Here is a 16,733-nt window from a genome sequence, read left to right as displayed (position 1 = left end):
CTAGAGAAAATTCAACATGGACTTTTGTAAAAATTTGAAAAATGAGGTACTTCAGATTTTGGCCGTGTTTTTAGGCAGTGTATAGGCTTGTCATTAAATTAAAAAATTCTTATACATTCCAAAAGATGTTTTCACTACTCCTGAAATGATAAATTGCCCTTATTCTAACAAACCATGACATTATTTAGTGAATTTTTTTGTCATTTGGAGAAATAAATATTTGGGAGATGCAGTCCCAAGACTCTCAATCCTAATGAATACTAGAAACTTGCTATATTTTTTCTAAAATTAGTTCCAACTAATTAAACCATTCTTACATAATTGAATGGTTACATCCATATTTAAGGTCATGTGAAGGAAAAAAGAATTATCTGTAAAGGAGATAGGAAGTTGTTAGGCTCTATCATTTGTTAAACTTAAATTTTATTCTGGGTACCTTAATACTCCTTTTGTGCATCTGAAGAGTTCTTATGTTTTACTTTCATCATCAGATGACTAGAGTTTAATGTAAGGAACTTGTAGTTTATCATGGAATCACTTTTATTTGGGAATAGATAAGCAAGAGACCTTCAAAATCATGCAGCATTTATTTATCAAGAGAGAATTGTTAAGCATATTGTTAGATGTCTGGGGGATATTTAGTGATAGGAAAAAGAGCTCTACCATTTGAATACAGACCATGTGGGACGTAAATCCAAAGGGCAAAAAATGGAAAACAACACATGACAACATTGCATGATAGATACATATTGCTTTAAGGAAATAAAAGGAGAGAAGAGGTCTGTTTTCAGTAAACTGATCTAAAACTAGAAATTGAACAGGCCTCTGGAGGAGATAAGTTTGGATACATGATAAAAAGGAGAGGGGAGGTAGAAGTGGCATTCCAGAATTAAAGAAGAGAAGTGGGAGTATTATAGTGATTGAGTCATCTAAATCTGACACTTTAATTGTGATATAATAGTAATAATATTACAAACTGTTTTAGAATATTTGCAGTGTTTAAATTTTTAAAAGGTCAATATTAAAATAGGTCATTGGAAACTTAAGAATGGTCTTGTAAACCGTTAGTCACAAATTCTTCTTGTCAAGGTAAAGTTGTCTTCTCAGCAATATTCTTAAAATTTGTTCTGTGATTTCAAATAGTGTATTCTAATTTAAGCCACTATTGTTCATAAAACAATTAGTTTTTGTATAGCCACTAGAAATACACTTCTAATTTATGAGAGACCATCAATTACAAGAAACTGATTTCAGAAATGCTAAAATACGGGGAAAAAATGCTCCCTGGAAATCACTGAAATAATGGAAGAGAGTACACTTACATAATAAGACTACTCCTTTTTCTAAATATGATTGAATTTGTTTTTAAATATTGGGTAGCAGTTATTTTTATTATAGTAATTTGTTTTTAAAACCAAAAGGGCAAAGTTTTTTGATTATTTCCCCATTTTAACTGCATTTGGATATTAATGTTTTGTGTTGTCTTTAATATTATATTGGCTCTATTTCATACATCTGGACCAATTTTTAATCTCCCACTAGTAGATCCTGTATTACTAGTGTAATATTAGTGTGTGATTATTACTTAGTAAATTTCAAATTGATTAAAATTTTTTTTAGCTTTCTTTTAATCAGCCAATTAGGATTATTAAATAATGGTTTGTAGGAAATAATTTTGGAAAATTTCACTCCTTTTTTTCACCTTTAAAAAAAATAGGAATCTAATTGGCTTATGTTCTCTTTCCCAAGGTACAAACTCTGAGCTGTCTAACCCCTCTGAAACAGAATCTGAGCGTAAAGATGAGCTGAGTGATTGGTCATTGGCAGGAGAAGATGATCGAGAGAGCCGACATCAGCGTGACAGCAGGAGACGCCCAGGAGGAAGAGGGAGAAGTGTTTCAGGGGGTCGCGGTCGTGGTGGACCACGTGGTGGCAAATCCTCCATCAGTTCTGGTAGTCTTTTATATACTATGTCAGCATCCTTACTTTGTAAACAGTGTAACTTTATACAAGTCAATCCATTTCCCAAGGCCACCTGTTTTGGGAAGTGTCTTTTCCATGAGGAAAGTAGTGGAGCATATGGCAAGATAAGGAGAAACCCTCTAGGGTGTTTCTCAGTGAAAGTTTAGCTAGAATATTTAGGTCAGAGAAATTTTGGTTGGCTGACTCTGTTTTGATGGTCAAAGATTTCTCTCTAGTTTCTTGGGGGGAGGGCTTATATAATTAATTAGATTGTATATTTTTCTCCAGAATATTTGGGTTAGTTATTTCTTTTTGCTAGACAGACCCAGAAAATTTTAATGCACAGAGAGATCTAAATAACTTTATATACTTAACATTGAAAATTAACTGGGAAGACTTTTTGCTGTACTATGTACTATTTTGGGAACAAAGTTTGTGAAATTAAAATTTTTTAAATTTTTTGTGAAATTGAGCTGTAAAGACTGAGAACTGAGGTGCATAAGCAACTTCTTACTCATGTCTTTTTGTAGAAGTTGCCAGAATGTTTTTGTTTAGCATAATGGGCTGGGGAAAGAATTGTCAGCCATATGTGACCAGATTATATCAGAATATGACCTTTACATATCTTTATTGTATACCACTTGAAAGTTTATATAGTATTTTAAATGTTATAGAACATATATATAATTAAATGTATACCACACGTGCTCACAACCTATAAAAATCTGGAACAAATCATAAAATTTTAGGGCTTTTTAAAAGGTACTCTAGTACCAGTGATATTCTTTGAGCCCTAAGGTTAGTTTATAGATATTTAGGGAAATACTTTTTTTTTATATTTTACTACAATGCTCACTATTACCAAGGTTTATAAAGTTGTAGTATGCTGAATTGCACAATAAATGTACTTTAACCTAGTGCTTATGATTAATGGATAAACTTAGTGTCTTTTGCAAAGATGCTAGCTTGCTAGCTGTTACCAAAGGAAACTTAGAAAGGAAAAATCGTGATTAGGTGAATTTCTCCTATAATTTGGTGGAGGCAATAAATGCACATAGGTAAGATGGGTATTTTTTTTTCTTATAAATTATATCTTAAAACTTTCCCTTTCCCACCCTCACCCCACCTTACCCTGCCTTCTCTTTCTGGAGATGGGAGTACTAGTCAACATTCATTTCTGTATTTTCCTATAACCAATTAGAATTTGAAGTTTTTTTTAGTTTGCTTTTTTGTGTAGACTTGTTTTGATTGCTTCAGTTCAGTAACATTTCTGTAATGCCATGGAGTGCAGGTGTTGAGAGTTATCTGGGAATAATCCATTATTAGTACAGAGAAGCAGCCAACACCTTGAACTCCATAAAGGGGGCAAAATTGAATATTTATTTCTCTTCATTTTCATTTCTCTAGCCTCTGGGCAGGATTAGCTAAAATTGTGAGTGTCAAAAATAGCATGTAACAATATACTATTTTCTAATAAATTTTCAAAAGAAGTCAAATGGTAGGAAACTGAGGGTATAAGCTCATCTTTAATTTTTCATTGCCATTTGGAGTTCTTCATGTTTGTTTTCCAGGAAAAATAGTGATACAGAAAACATTTGAATACAGAATATAGGGGATAGAATTGAAGTTTCTTTATCATTAATAGATATAGTTCAATATAGATCAAAACATTACTAATGACTGCAGCTCTCTTAAACGACTATTTCTTGCCTCTGACATGCATATAGTGCTCAAAGATCCAGACAGCAATCCATACAGCTTACTTGATAATACAGAATCTGATCAGACTGCAGACACTGATGCCAGCGAATCTCATCACAGTACTAACCGTCGTAGGCGGTCTCGTAGACGAAGGACTGATGAAGATGCTGTTCTGATGGATGGGATGACTGAATCTGATACAGCTTCAGTTAATGAAAATGGGCTAGGTATGTAAGCACTTAGGGAAAAGATACATTATTGTATAATATTAATGTATGATGCTTTTTTCAAAAAAAAAATTCCCAACGTAATGCAATTCGCATATTGATTTTTTCTTAGTGTTTACTTCAAACAAGGTAGATAGTCTGTCTGAGGTGTCTAGTTCTCAGATTCGTATATCCAACTTATTTGCAACCGGAAGTGTTTATTTAAAGTGCCCTTTGATGTCATTAAATCAATACAGATAGTCAAACTGCAAGGCAGTTTATTGTTCCTAAACCAAAATTGGGCTTTCAGCTGCCTCTTTAAAATTTATGTAAACGACACTAGTGAAGGTATGTATATTGAGTAGTCATTAACTTCCAAAGGGCTAAAATGTTAACTTTGCTTAAAAACCTAAATTGTATTGGAAAGGAAGACTTTATTCCTGAATGATGATAATTAAGTTATGGAGTTTGTTCAATTAAGAGTTAAAACCCTCTTAATTTCCAGATGATGATGATTCCATTTTTAATCTATTTGAAATGCTTAAAACTACAAAATTATTTTCCTGTCAGTAATGTATGTTGTTTTATCTTCCCTGCTTAATTAAAAGATTCTCTTACCCTTTCTTAAATCTTTGAAGGAAAGAAATTTTTTTGTTTTGTTTTTGTTTTTGTCAGTATAGTTCATGGTAAACTTTGCAATTACAGATGATAGTGAAAAAAAACCCCAGCGACGCAATCGTAGCCGCAGGCGTCGTTTCAGGGGTCAGGCAGAAGATAGACAGCCAGGTAACTTGAGTGGACCTGTGGACAACACCAGGTCACCAGCATGAAAAAATGTCATGTGTCTGCTTTCTAAATATATTATACTTACATGTACACATGTGTGCATATACATTCAAAGATGTGCATTGCATAAATTGTTTACTCAACTAATAAGACTACTACTCTTAAGAAAATGCATTCTTCCTTCACTCCGTAAATGTTTAGTAACCTGTCTAATTGAACTAATGTTGTGTCTTAATTTTTTTCCATGGAAATACTGTTGAGAAAACCATTATTTTGTCCACTTGGCAGATTCTTTATACTTGAGTTTGGGCCTGCCACCCCAGGGACTATGTTGTAGATTGTGATTGAGGTCGATTGGCAAAACTGGGCAACTTTTGCATGGTGCTGCTTACTATATTTGGATTCAGCACCTCATTTTTGTGGGAATTTTAATACCCACAGTTTTAAAAAAAAGTATAAATGAGAAAAAAACTTGAAAGTGTCTTTTTCTAATAAGAGGAATGCATGTTATGTTTTGTTTGTTTTTTGTAGTGTGATGCCTTTTCCCTTACACCTACTAACTATTCAAATTAATAGTACTTATTTATTAGTTTTAGAATGTTTAAGTAGTCATAATTTTTAGTAACTTCAAAGAAACTTGTTTGCTGTGTCTATATTATTTTGAACATAATTCCATTTCCTGTATACAGAGAATCACGTGTATATTCACAAGAAATTGTGTGCACCAAAAATAAACCCCTTTTAAACTAATCAATTTCTGCATTCTTTCCAAAGCAAATTCTTGGGTGTGTTTTCCCCAAATAAAGAATGTAAACTCAAGTATCTTTAATATTTTAAGTTTAGTGGTGGTAGAGACATTTGGGAAAACTGGTTAAAGGTGTTCCCACTCTTGAAGAAAAGTTCATGTTTTAAAGATAGTTGTAAATTTAAAAGGAATTAAATATTGTCCAAAATAGAAGGTTTCCAGAAAGTGTTTGTTTTCCTTTCTTTTCACTTTCTTTGTAGTGTTAGAAAGAAATATTCTTTAGATCGAGAGATCATATTTACATTGTTTAAAGTTGTCATGGCAGTGAATGCAATTTCTATAATACTTTGTACATAAGAAAATTCACGCTATCATTGTGGGGTGTTAACATAGGGTAGATAACATAATTTGTTAACTCTGTGAACGGTGGTTTATTACCAAGTCATTGGACATAAAAGACATAGTGGTGTTGAAGAGGTAGAGACATTTCTGCATGATATTAAGTGAAACCTGAGTAATTTGGGGTGTCCAGTGATTTGATGATTTGTGTTCCATACTGCATTTATTCCTATTTTACTGTTCTTTGGAATTGCTGCTTTTCCTGTTTAGAAATTCTTGTCCTGCCTTCTCCCCTCCCCCCAACTTTTAAAAGCCCCTTAAGGTAGCATTAGTGGAACAGGCACATCATTTTCTTCTTGCCCCTCGCAGTACTTCTAGAAAAGTTGCCTCATCTAAAAATATCAACATTCCCTTATACACACAATCATTTTGTTCTCGTTTGCTCAAAATTTCTTTTCGTCTTTAGTATAAATTAAGAAGTGAATGAATATTCCTTAGTATACTTGGAATGGGACTCTGCACTTTTGTCCAGTTGATTTACCTGGGACCCTTAGAAAGAAATTCTGCAGTCCAAATTATGCTGCACAAATCCCTATATTTTTTCCTAGATACTAAATATTTATTAATCTTTATTGTCCTTTTAAATGGCTAGTCTTTTAAGGATTGGCTGTAGACAGGCTTTGAGTCAGCAGGGTTTGTTTTTTGTTCTGTGTGTGTAGATAGTGGAAGAAGTGGATGACGAATTCAAATTTAGCAATATGTTTGTGCAAGTAGCTGGGTTGTTCAGGTGTCACTGAGGGTGGAACTATGGAAACAGGATGAATTCATTAAGGTGCTCCCCAAACTAGAATCAGATCTAATGGTTTTGCCACCATGTATGTAGACATCATAATGAAATGGATATGATAGTATGCCTCTTCTCAAATTTGGAAACTATTATTAATTGTATTTATAAATTGAGAGTGGATTTAAATGATTTTTTTTAAAAGCTCCAAAAATGAGCACACCAGGTTTCTTAAAATTTGGAAGAGGCAGTTTTATTAGACAGGAAACATCTTTAGTGCTGTTTCTTATAAATTGTTTATATTCTGAATTCAGTGGTTTCTTTGAGATTAAGATTCACTTAATAGTTTCAGAAAATTCTTGGATCTTAATAAAAGTTTTATGGTAATCCATGTTCACAAAAAATGAATTGTAAATACTATCCAGCTTCTTTATCAAAATGATTTATTTTCATATAATTTGAACTTGATGGGCCACTTCTCCCCTAGTGACTTTTAATAAATACTTTAAAATTTTCTTGAGTTTTCATTCTTTACATTAACTTCCTCTCCTATAAATTAAAATATACCATATTTCATATAATCAGAGATTTTCCTCACCAGTTTCTGGGAGAAAATAATTCCTTGAAAGAGAGCGACTATTTTGCTACTTCTCCAAATCAGTAAATTCTAAGTTGTAAGTCATAAAGAGAAAGGATTGAGGTGTAAAGGCCAGAGTACCTGTAGAACAGAGATCATTTGTTGCACTTGGGTTGGCCCAAGGGTGTAGTCTTCTATCAGTGTTGCCATCCACTTCCCTTGCAAACACACATACGCTTCATTCAGTCAGTCTCTTGAAAGATTGTGAAGTGGGGAAGAGGTGATTACAGAATTAATGGTGGCCCTTTTCCCACCAGGATCATTGTTCACATTTTTAGGGTGGTTTTAGTTTGCTTGTAGTTTTTTATTTTAGATCACTCAGAATGGTTTCTAGCGTGAAATGTGAAAAAGGAACCAAAAAATACCACATTTGGATATCTTGTGCTTTTTTTTTTAACCCGACTAATATTTAAGTCTTTTATATCTTTGATGAACTTTTCAAATTTAAATATATATATAGCACACCATGATTGCACCAAATATGCCCCATTTTTTTCCCACTGAGAGTTGCAAACACTGGGCTTAGAATGCTGCATTTCCTATTCTTGGTTGTGGATTTCTATATCAAACTTTATATCCCACAACTGTAGAGTCAACCAGAAGAAATGGCTGGATTCTTGTGAAAGCAGATTTAATCTGGGCTTCCTTGGATCTCCAGCTTGGAATTTTCTCTTGTCACCATTAAATCACAGGCACATTTTTTAAGTTTTGTTTTTGGTTGGAGGTGGTACCCCGCTTAAAATTTCGAAATTGGGTTACCCACCATCAGTTTATTTTAAAAGTAAAATTACTCTTTATCCATAAATAAACTTTAGAAATATTTTTTCAACACCTGTAATTTTTTTCTCATCTTCAACAGTCACAGTTGCAGATTATATTTCTAGAGCTGAGTCTCAGAGCAGACAAAGAAACCTCCCAAGGGAAACTTTGGCTAAAAACAAGAAAGAAATGGTAAGGAGAATTTAACCTGTAGGTTTTGTTGTTTTTTGTTTTGTTTTTTGTTTTGTTTTTTTTGGTATGGTTTAGCTTTATTTTTACTTAACTTACTGTATGATCGATCACTTGTTCCCCAACTAGACAAATAATATTTTAAAGACTACTCTTGTTTTGTTCTTGGCCCCAGGTAACTGAAGATATGCATGCTTGAGCCTGGAATACTTTTCATTTAGAATTCCAAATAGCATTTGTAAAATTCAGTCTACCCAAGCATATTGGGCATAGAGACTGTTGGCTTAATTTTGGGGGAGCAATAGGCTATATACCTCTTCTCATTGATGGATATAGACCTTTTAAGTTTCAATTCTTTAAATGCTTTAAGGGATTTGAAATGTAAATGTGAATTTCAGAAAAAAAAAAGGTGAGTAAAATAGGTGTTTATGTGCTTATTAGGGTGTTAACTTTGTGTCTTTTACATGATGAGTTCTCCAGTGGTTTAAATTAGGTTCGAGTTTTCAGTAAACAAGTACAGATTCTTCCTTTGATTTAGTACTGCTAGGAACTAAAGGTAGAGATGAAAAAAGTGGAGTACATTGGTATATGCTTTGAAAATTTAAGAACATTTTAATTCTTTGATCCAATGTGGTTATGAAACTAAAATGATTTATTAGCTAATTAATGTTTATATAGCTGTTTTCCTCCTCAGCTGTAGATTTCATTTATAAAGAAGTTGAAAAAGTTGTCTCCCTTTGGCAGGCAAAAGATGTGATTGAAGAGCATGGTCCTTCAGAAAAGGCAATAAATGGCCCAACTAGTGCTTCTGGCGATGAAATTTCTAAGCTACAGCGTACTCCAGGAGAAGAAAAGATTAATACCTTAAAAGAAGAAAACACTCAAGAAGCAGCAGTCCTGAATGGTGTTTCATAAACTGAAGAAGTTCCTAGTTTACAGTTCTTTTACATTACATTTTACAATAGTGCTTGTACAAGCTTGCCAAAGATAGAATATGGATCGCCAGTCTTTACATCGCACTTTCAGTTCCTCCATTTGGAATTCAGAAAGGGGAGGGATCCTGAAGAAATCATATGTTAAACATACTTTGACACCTACTGTGTTATAAAATATATCATCAGATGTGCCTTGAGAATAGTATATGTAACATTAAAAAAAAGTTGCTGGCTATAGGAAATGTTATTTTGTTTTCAAAATATGGCAGAGATGGGGGGAGGTGGGTGGGGTGGGATCCCTAATATCTTTATGAAAGCATTAGCTGCTTTTGTTACATTTTTAATAATATGCAACCACTTCTTCACCTGAGGAAAACTAGAATGAAATGCAGTCTAAAATATTTTGCACTGAATTGTAATTTCTCCATTAGTTTAGTCTGGAAACTGGTCTGTTTTAATGTGTTTTTTTAAATGCTGTATGTAGGGGAAAATCTGCAGACCACTGGAATTCATTTGTTAAACTCTCATCTGCAGGGACACTGGGTGATATTGGCAGTGACTGTTCTACATTGAGGCTTTGTTTGGTTTATTTATTAAAGTGTACAGTATTTAAAAATCAAACATAGCTTTAGTTAAAACACTAAGCTGAATTAGTCCTGTCCATTTCAGACATAACCTGAACTACTGAAAAGATCAATTTCCAGGAGGTTTATTCTGTATAAAAGTACATGTTAGTCTTCAGTAGAGTATCTTTTCCTTTTTCCTTTTTCTTTTTTTTTCCTTTTTCTCCCCCCCCCCCCCTTTTTTTTTGATTTTGGTTGTTTGATGTGCAATATGTTTTTGTATGCAGGTAGTAAATAAACTTTGATCTTCCATTTGCTGATTTTTAACTTTCTAATTTTTATAACAATTGTAGCAAAGTAGCTGGAGCTAGTAATAGGCCTAGAATAGTCATCTTGATTGCTTTTTCAAAAGCATTTATACTTGCTCATAAATAGTACTAAAATATTAATTGGTCAGTTAATCATTTTGTTATGAATCCTCTGAAATCTTAGCACTTAAAATTTAGTCTTTTGGGGTAGATTGGCTTAGGGAATTGATCATATATTTATTAGGCAAGTCTTTATAATCTTACAAAGGCAACTTTTGGGAAGGCTATGGGGTAAAATCCAGAATTTTGCTTTGGTTTATTTTTGTAAAGAATGGTAAGCAATTTTAAAATAAGAAATAGACCATTAACTTGGTTTTTGATTCTATAAGGAAATAATTTTGAAGGCTGTCATACTAACGATTGTAGGTTTTTTTGTATTTATTTTAGCCACATGACTTAATTTTAGAAGATAAAGACTTCACATAAAGTGTGTTCAGAGTAACAATGATAGAGTAATTACGCAGATAATTGTGAGGTCATACCAAAGTGGGTTTACTGGAGGGGTCCCCCCAATAATAACGCATAGGCAGATGAGCAAGAAAGACAACCCTTGGTGTTGAAAAGTGTTTTTTATGTGCATAATTTGTCTTAATTTGTTATGTGCATAAAACTTTTAAGTGATTTTAGTTAATTTATAATAACAAAGACAATTCAAAGTATTGCTAAAAATGTATTATTTGCCAGGTGAGTGTACATATAACCCTACACCTCAAATTTATTATCACCGAAGTTAAGATGTGATGGTATTAAATGCATTTTCCTAAAAAACCCTGGTAACTATAAGTTAAGATGTGGTATGAATAGCATAATCCTTGCATTTTTAAAATAATGGTACCAAATAATTTCATACTCTCATTTTTAAAAACTTACCCCACACACATCTTTTTTAACCATCAAAGGTTAGAAGTAAAACTCTTGTTCTTTTCAGTAACAGGGTTACAGATTAATTATAAGGTATGAGAATTTTCATTAATACCCAAATTGGTAAATATGGTAAAAAGAAAAAATGAGTTCTCATTTTCTTTCATATGGAATAGATACATTAAGTTCCTTCTTCCATATTTTATTGAGAAAGTAATATAAAACCATCTTAGAATAGTGCAAGCAGTTCTTTAGAATAACCATATTCTAGGAAATCAGAACCAAGATTTTATTATTTAATAACAACCTATTGTCTTGTGTACTGCAGAACCATATAGGCCTCCCCCAGTCCTCCAAGTAGAGGGAAAGGAGGGGCAGAGAGAGAATGGGAGAGAGAATCTTAAGCAGGCTCCACACGCCTAGCACAGACTGATGCCTGGGGCTTGATTTCATAATCTTGAGATGCTTCCCTGAGCCAAAATTGATTGGATGCTTAACCGACTGAGTCACCCAGGCACTCCCAAGATAGGCTTTTTTGGGGGGGTAAATACCATATACTCTGATCAAGAAGTGAAAAGCCTACTACTCCCCAACAGAAGTAATATGTTCCGATTTATTTTGAGAGGAGTGCATCTTTTTTGGCTACTACACCAGTTAGATGTTGCTATGGGAAAACTTACTGGTAAGTTAGGACCTGCTAGAAGACACTCAAATTTATATGTATAAAGGTCTTATGTAGTCCTTACATTGTTTCAGTATACTTACATGAAACCACAGGTGGAGACTTGGGAAACCTAGTATTCTTGGGTTTGGCATCATCTTTTTAGAGATTTTATTTTTAAGTAATGTCAATCCCCAACATGGGACTTAAACTTAGATTGAGTCACCTGCTCTCCTGACTGAGCCAGCCAGGCACTCCCTGGCATAACCTTTTTAAAGACTTCATTGGGCCTAAAACTTTTGCAAAATGGTGTAAAAAGGGGTCTTTGTTGATAGCTCAGTTACTGTTGGTAAAATTATAATAGGGGTAGATGAGATTTTAAGTAGTTGTAGGTTAAGAGAAGCAGCACATCAAACTGATGAGTTCATGAAAACCTTACAGGCATTCCTTAGAACCAGGTTATGGGAGATTGCTTTAAATGATTTTGCAAAAAAACAAAACAAAAAACCAAAAACCCACACACAGAGGTACATGTAGGCAAGTAAAATAACCTAAGGACATACACTAAGCTAGTAAGGAAGAGGCAAAAGTAGCTGGCATTTTTTTGTGTTCCGGTTCTCCATGGCAGCCATTCTTCTGTAGTTTTGATCCATTACCTTTATGCTAAGTCACAGGTATTTTTGTATTTGCTGTGAGTCTAATGAGTAACTTGAGAAAGGTCACTACGGAGTTGGTATATTAACTGAATGTTGCAATTAGGTTGGGAAATAGTACCATTTGTCTTCACACAGATTTCTACTTTTTTGAGTTTGAAACCAACCTAGTTAGTTTTTTCCTAGGTTATGTCTACAATAAACTTGGTCTACTGAGGGCAGATGAATGGAAAACTAGCTATGATGCAGTAAGTCCTATGGCAGATGGTGGAGATTGATAATGGAATGAGGGTAAAGGAAATTTTTACATTTGGATTTTCTTTTTCTTTCTTTTTTTTTTTAAAGATTTTATTTATTCATTCACAAGAGAGAGGCAGAGACACAGGCAGAGGGAGAAGCAGGCTCCATGCAGGGAGCCCAATGTGTGGGACTTGTTCCCGGGCCTCCAGGATCATGCCCTGGGCTGAAGGTGGTGCTAAACCGCTAAACCACTAAGCCACATGGGCTGCCCTACACTTGGATTTTCTAGAAAGACCTTAAAGAACTTGGATTTGAACTGGATATAAGTGACAAAATTTCAATATGCAAAAGGATGTTTGGTTGAAGCCTCACTTAGTTTATCTTTGGTGTTATGGTTTGGCTCCCTGTTAACTTTTATAAGGATATCTGGTATAGTGAATTTGGTGACTCCTTTTTAAAACTTTTAGTTCTTAAGTGTTCTTGAATAGTAATTACAACTTTTAATAACATTTGGGTTTTCAGGATCTGTAATAAAGCAACAATCATAGTCTGCTATAAACTTTGGCAAATGGTAGTAATTTGAAGTTGAACTCAACTGTTGGTTGAAAATAAGTAAATTATGTTGAACCATACAAAATTGTCAATAGTTGGCAATTTTAGACCCAGTGACAATTTCCTATGGCTCAGTGTTGCTCAAAACATTTCTAAGTATTATCATTTACTCTAGAAATCCAAGAGTCTTTTAACACACCCAGAAAAATCCCTTCTTGATGAGGAAAGTACCTAACACTAAGGAAATAATTTTTAAAGAAGGGTTTATTAGTGGATTGCTTAAATTGACATTCTTCTGTACCTTCTATATTCACTACTTCAAGTACTGAAATAAGGTATGGACTATAATGCAGGCTATACTCTTTGTAAGAGGATTTTTCCACTAGTCCATTTGACTTGCCTGTTTCTTTGATAATTTCGGAATTGTAGGTATTGGTGTACAGAATTGGCAGTTTCTATGTACCTAAACCAGACATTCACAACTAAACTGTATGCAGAGTCCTGCTACAGGACTAGTACTTCACTAAGTATACTAGTGAAGAGCTCAAATTTGTGTTTCACTGATTGGTATGTTTTTCCTGGGGTGAAATTAACAGGAATATTTTCCAAATGTTTTGTATTTTTTTTTTTAACTTGAGTTGTCAAAAAAAAATAACTTGTCAAAAGTAGATACATATTTTTTTGGTATTAGAAAATATTTCCCATAGTTTTTGTAGACAAACCAGTTTACATTGTTGCCTGGAGCTAATGCTGCTTCGACCTGGTTGAGTTTCACTTTAGAACCTGCCCTTTTCAGGTTGTAAAGAAAAATGTAAACATTACTGGAGAAATTCCATTAATTGCAGCTGTACTAAAGTAGCAGCAAATGTTAACATTTCAGATTATACCTTAACACTAGACCATGGACCTTTTCATTGGGTAAGGAATAATCTGTAACACTGGATAGAAGCTCTTCCTAGATCCTGTTGCTAAGGCAACATTTGGCTATAAGCAGACACACTGTACTCTGAACAACAGTGCCAGTGACAAAAAGCAGAGCTTAGGTCATTTAAGTTTCCTGGTACTCAAGGTTACTCACAGTTCAGGATTCTTTTTATAACCAAAAACCCATTCAAGCATTTTAGATAACGTTTTTATACTTCAAATTTAAATTTTTTCTATCATATTTGTTCTCCCATTGAAACAATTCTGTATTCAGCCAGTGTGGAAACTTAAAATCTCACTTGTCAACTCTTTAAATGAAGCATTCTGCCTGAGTGAATTTTTTAAAGAATTATTTCTGATGCAAGGTTTTAAGGTAGGCATACATTTTCAATAGGCTGAATATAGCTTTTTAGTGTGGCACAGTTCAGCATGCTTTTAGGGTTTTACCTTTGTGTTAAGATGCTTGTTACCTGATTTTTTCCAATTGGTTTTCTACCTGCCTTTGAGACCCTTTTCAAAGCTTCTGTTAAGGTTAGCAGAGAAAATCTTATCAATATGTAGAATTAGAATATATAGGCATGAGTATGCCACCTGTTTCATACAAGTTCTCGTTTCTTGAATGGTTTGGGCGTTCTGGGATATTGATTTGTATAATTGGACTTTTTTTTTTTTTTTAATGCTTCCATAGGTATTCCCATCATTTGGGAAGTATGTTGAGAATTTTCCTAAAATTCTAAGTAGGAAAGGATTTAACTTTCAGGACCACTCATAGTCCACTTTGATCACCAGCAAAGGAGTTTTTTTACAAAGCCACATGTGTCCTCTAGTAATGTCAACCCAGAGGCAGTGAAGGCAAAATGGAAGGGACAAAGTAGGGGAACTAATCTCTAGTATGCCAGATCTAACATTTAAGACTGTGGGTGGGAATTCCCCTGTAACCTATTCAACCAATATAGAGAGAACTGTTACAAATGAACATAGTAAATTGGATCAGACACCCCCCGGGGCTTGCTTGTAGTTTCATGAGCTGTGTAACCTCCAAAATACTTTGCTCTTTTTGTTTCCCTACCTATGAAATGTAGAGGAACCTGTGTTTTTTTGTTTTTTTGTTTTTTTTGAGTTGGTCCTTATTAACATGTGGAGAGGCAGAGGCCTAAGGATGTAGGTAGTATACTCAAAGTTGCCTGGATATTACTGCCTAAGTTGACTTGAAACCTGCACTTCCTGTGTCTTGTGTTCATACCTCCCTCCCCCTTAAAAAAAAAAAGGCTTGAGTGCCTACTGATAAAATGGCCCCAAAGCAAAGTAATGACAGCTCCCAGATTCAAATTTCATTACCACCAAAAACAAAACAAAAAAAAACACCAAGCCATCCCTGGTTATCAAATTAGTGACAGATATCACAGTACAGCTTAACAGAATGGACTTTAGATTTGAGAAAGACCAGCCTTGTCACCCAGATACTGTTTTGGGCCTTACTTAACCTCACTATTGTTTCCTTGCTTGCCAAACCTGCACAATCCTAGTACACTGTAAGTAGTCAATAAATGTTAACATTATACATACATATTTTGTTAAAAAGTTAAAAGATGGAGGCTCTCTTAATACAGATCATACTTGCATCAGTTACCCACTATGATTAGGAACCCTCACACAGGTGACTTTTTCCCAAGAAAAATATGGTAGGTTTGCTTCATACTCTATAATGAGATGTAGATTCTTCTACTTAAAAAAGGTAAACCTAGAAGAAATAAAACTGATGACTATGAAAGAAAAACGTGCTCTTGTGCTTTAGTGTTATTTTAAAAGCATTTTTTCATTGTTTTAATACTTGCCTTAAAACAGGCATGCTATTTGTATTAAACACCTATAAGCATACCCAGTATAGAAGTTTGCCCTTTTAGAGTTAATACTTGATTGCCTGTGGGCATGTTCTCGCACTTCCCATGTGTTTTTCAAAAATTTGCTTTGTTGTAACTTAAAAAAAATTTTTTTTTAAGATTTCATTATATTCATGAGAAAGGCAGAGAAGCAGAATCCTCATGGGGAGCCTGATGTGGGACTGGATCGGGGATCATGCCGAGCCACTTGGGTGCCCCTAATTTAAAAGTTTTAATTGGTATCTTTTCTTAAAACTTGATTTAGTTAAAAAAAAAAAAGGTTAGTAAGCCAATTTAGTTGATCCTGTTATTAGAGTCCTTGTTTGCAAATTCACTTGTCAAAATTTATTTGTAACCCCAGAATTAACACCCAAGTTAATTTCCTGCTCAGGGACATGCAGAGTGGTGAAGAATTTATATCACCCAATGCCCAAAGTGATGCTTGCTTTGTTTCCGTTACCATACTGTAAAGAAGCATCCCTTCTATGGTGCATTTAATGCCAAGTTTTTCACATTTTTGTGCTTACTCGGGACTTTAAGATGGCCCTCAAGCCTAGTGAAGTCCTAAACAAGAAGGTTGTGACGTAATGACAGGTGTTAGGGTTGGCTGCAAGTTTAACGTTAATGAATCAACGACATAAATGTCTTTATATATGAAACACAGCTAAAACAAAGCTATATATTGACTGGTTGATAAAAACATGGCCCAGAGGTTCAGAGGAACCTTAATTCCCCTATGAACACATGGTTCAGTATTTGCTAATTTCAGTGTTCCAGTAACTTCACAGAACAAAACTACTTTGAGTAACAAATTAACCTTTATAGCCCTTATCTCTAGAAAGAACTAAAAAGATTTATCCAACTTTATAAAAGCCATGGCTGCCTTAAGCTGGTGTTTTCTCCTACTCTAAATCATAAGTGGAATTGATCAGATTTTAAGGAAACGGAGAAGGCGGATATAACCCTAATCTGAAGTGCAGGTAAACAC

The 16,733-nt window shown here is 34.2% G+C and overlaps 1 protein-coding gene across 6 annotated transcripts in view; it reads left to right on the top strand.

Moving 5' to 3' along the window:
• Positions 1-9,918, top strand: part of FXR1 (FMR1 autosomal homolog 1) — a 64,755-nt gene extending 54,837 nt beyond the window's left edge. For 2 of the 6 annotated variants that reach the window (XM_026007222.2, XM_072752598.1), the window contains 5 exons: positions 1,750-1,953; positions 3,690-3,890; positions 4,575-4,655; positions 8,020-8,111; positions 8,853-9,918. In XM_026007222.2, coding sequence (XP_025863007.1) covers positions 1,750-1,953; positions 3,690-3,890; positions 4,575-4,655; positions 8,020-8,111; positions 8,853-9,023 — 749 coding nt within the window. In that variant the 3' untranslated portion in view covers positions 9,024-9,918. The remainder of the gene's footprint in view (positions 1-1,749; positions 1,954-3,689; positions 3,891-4,574; positions 4,656-8,019; positions 8,112-8,852) is intronic. The other 4 variants (XM_026007218.2, XM_026007219.2, XM_072752599.1 and 1 more) reach the window with 2 other exon arrangements.
• Positions 9,919-16,733: the final 6,815 nt, after the last annotated feature.

Source organism: Vulpes vulpes, chromosome 3 (assembly GCF_048418805.1).
Source record: "Vulpes vulpes isolate BD-2025 chromosome 3, VulVul3, whole genome shotgun sequence".
Taxonomy (NCBI): Eukaryota; Metazoa; Chordata; class Mammalia; order Carnivora; family Canidae; genus Vulpes; species Vulpes vulpes.
This window is presented reverse-complemented; position numbering and strand designations above follow the sequence as displayed.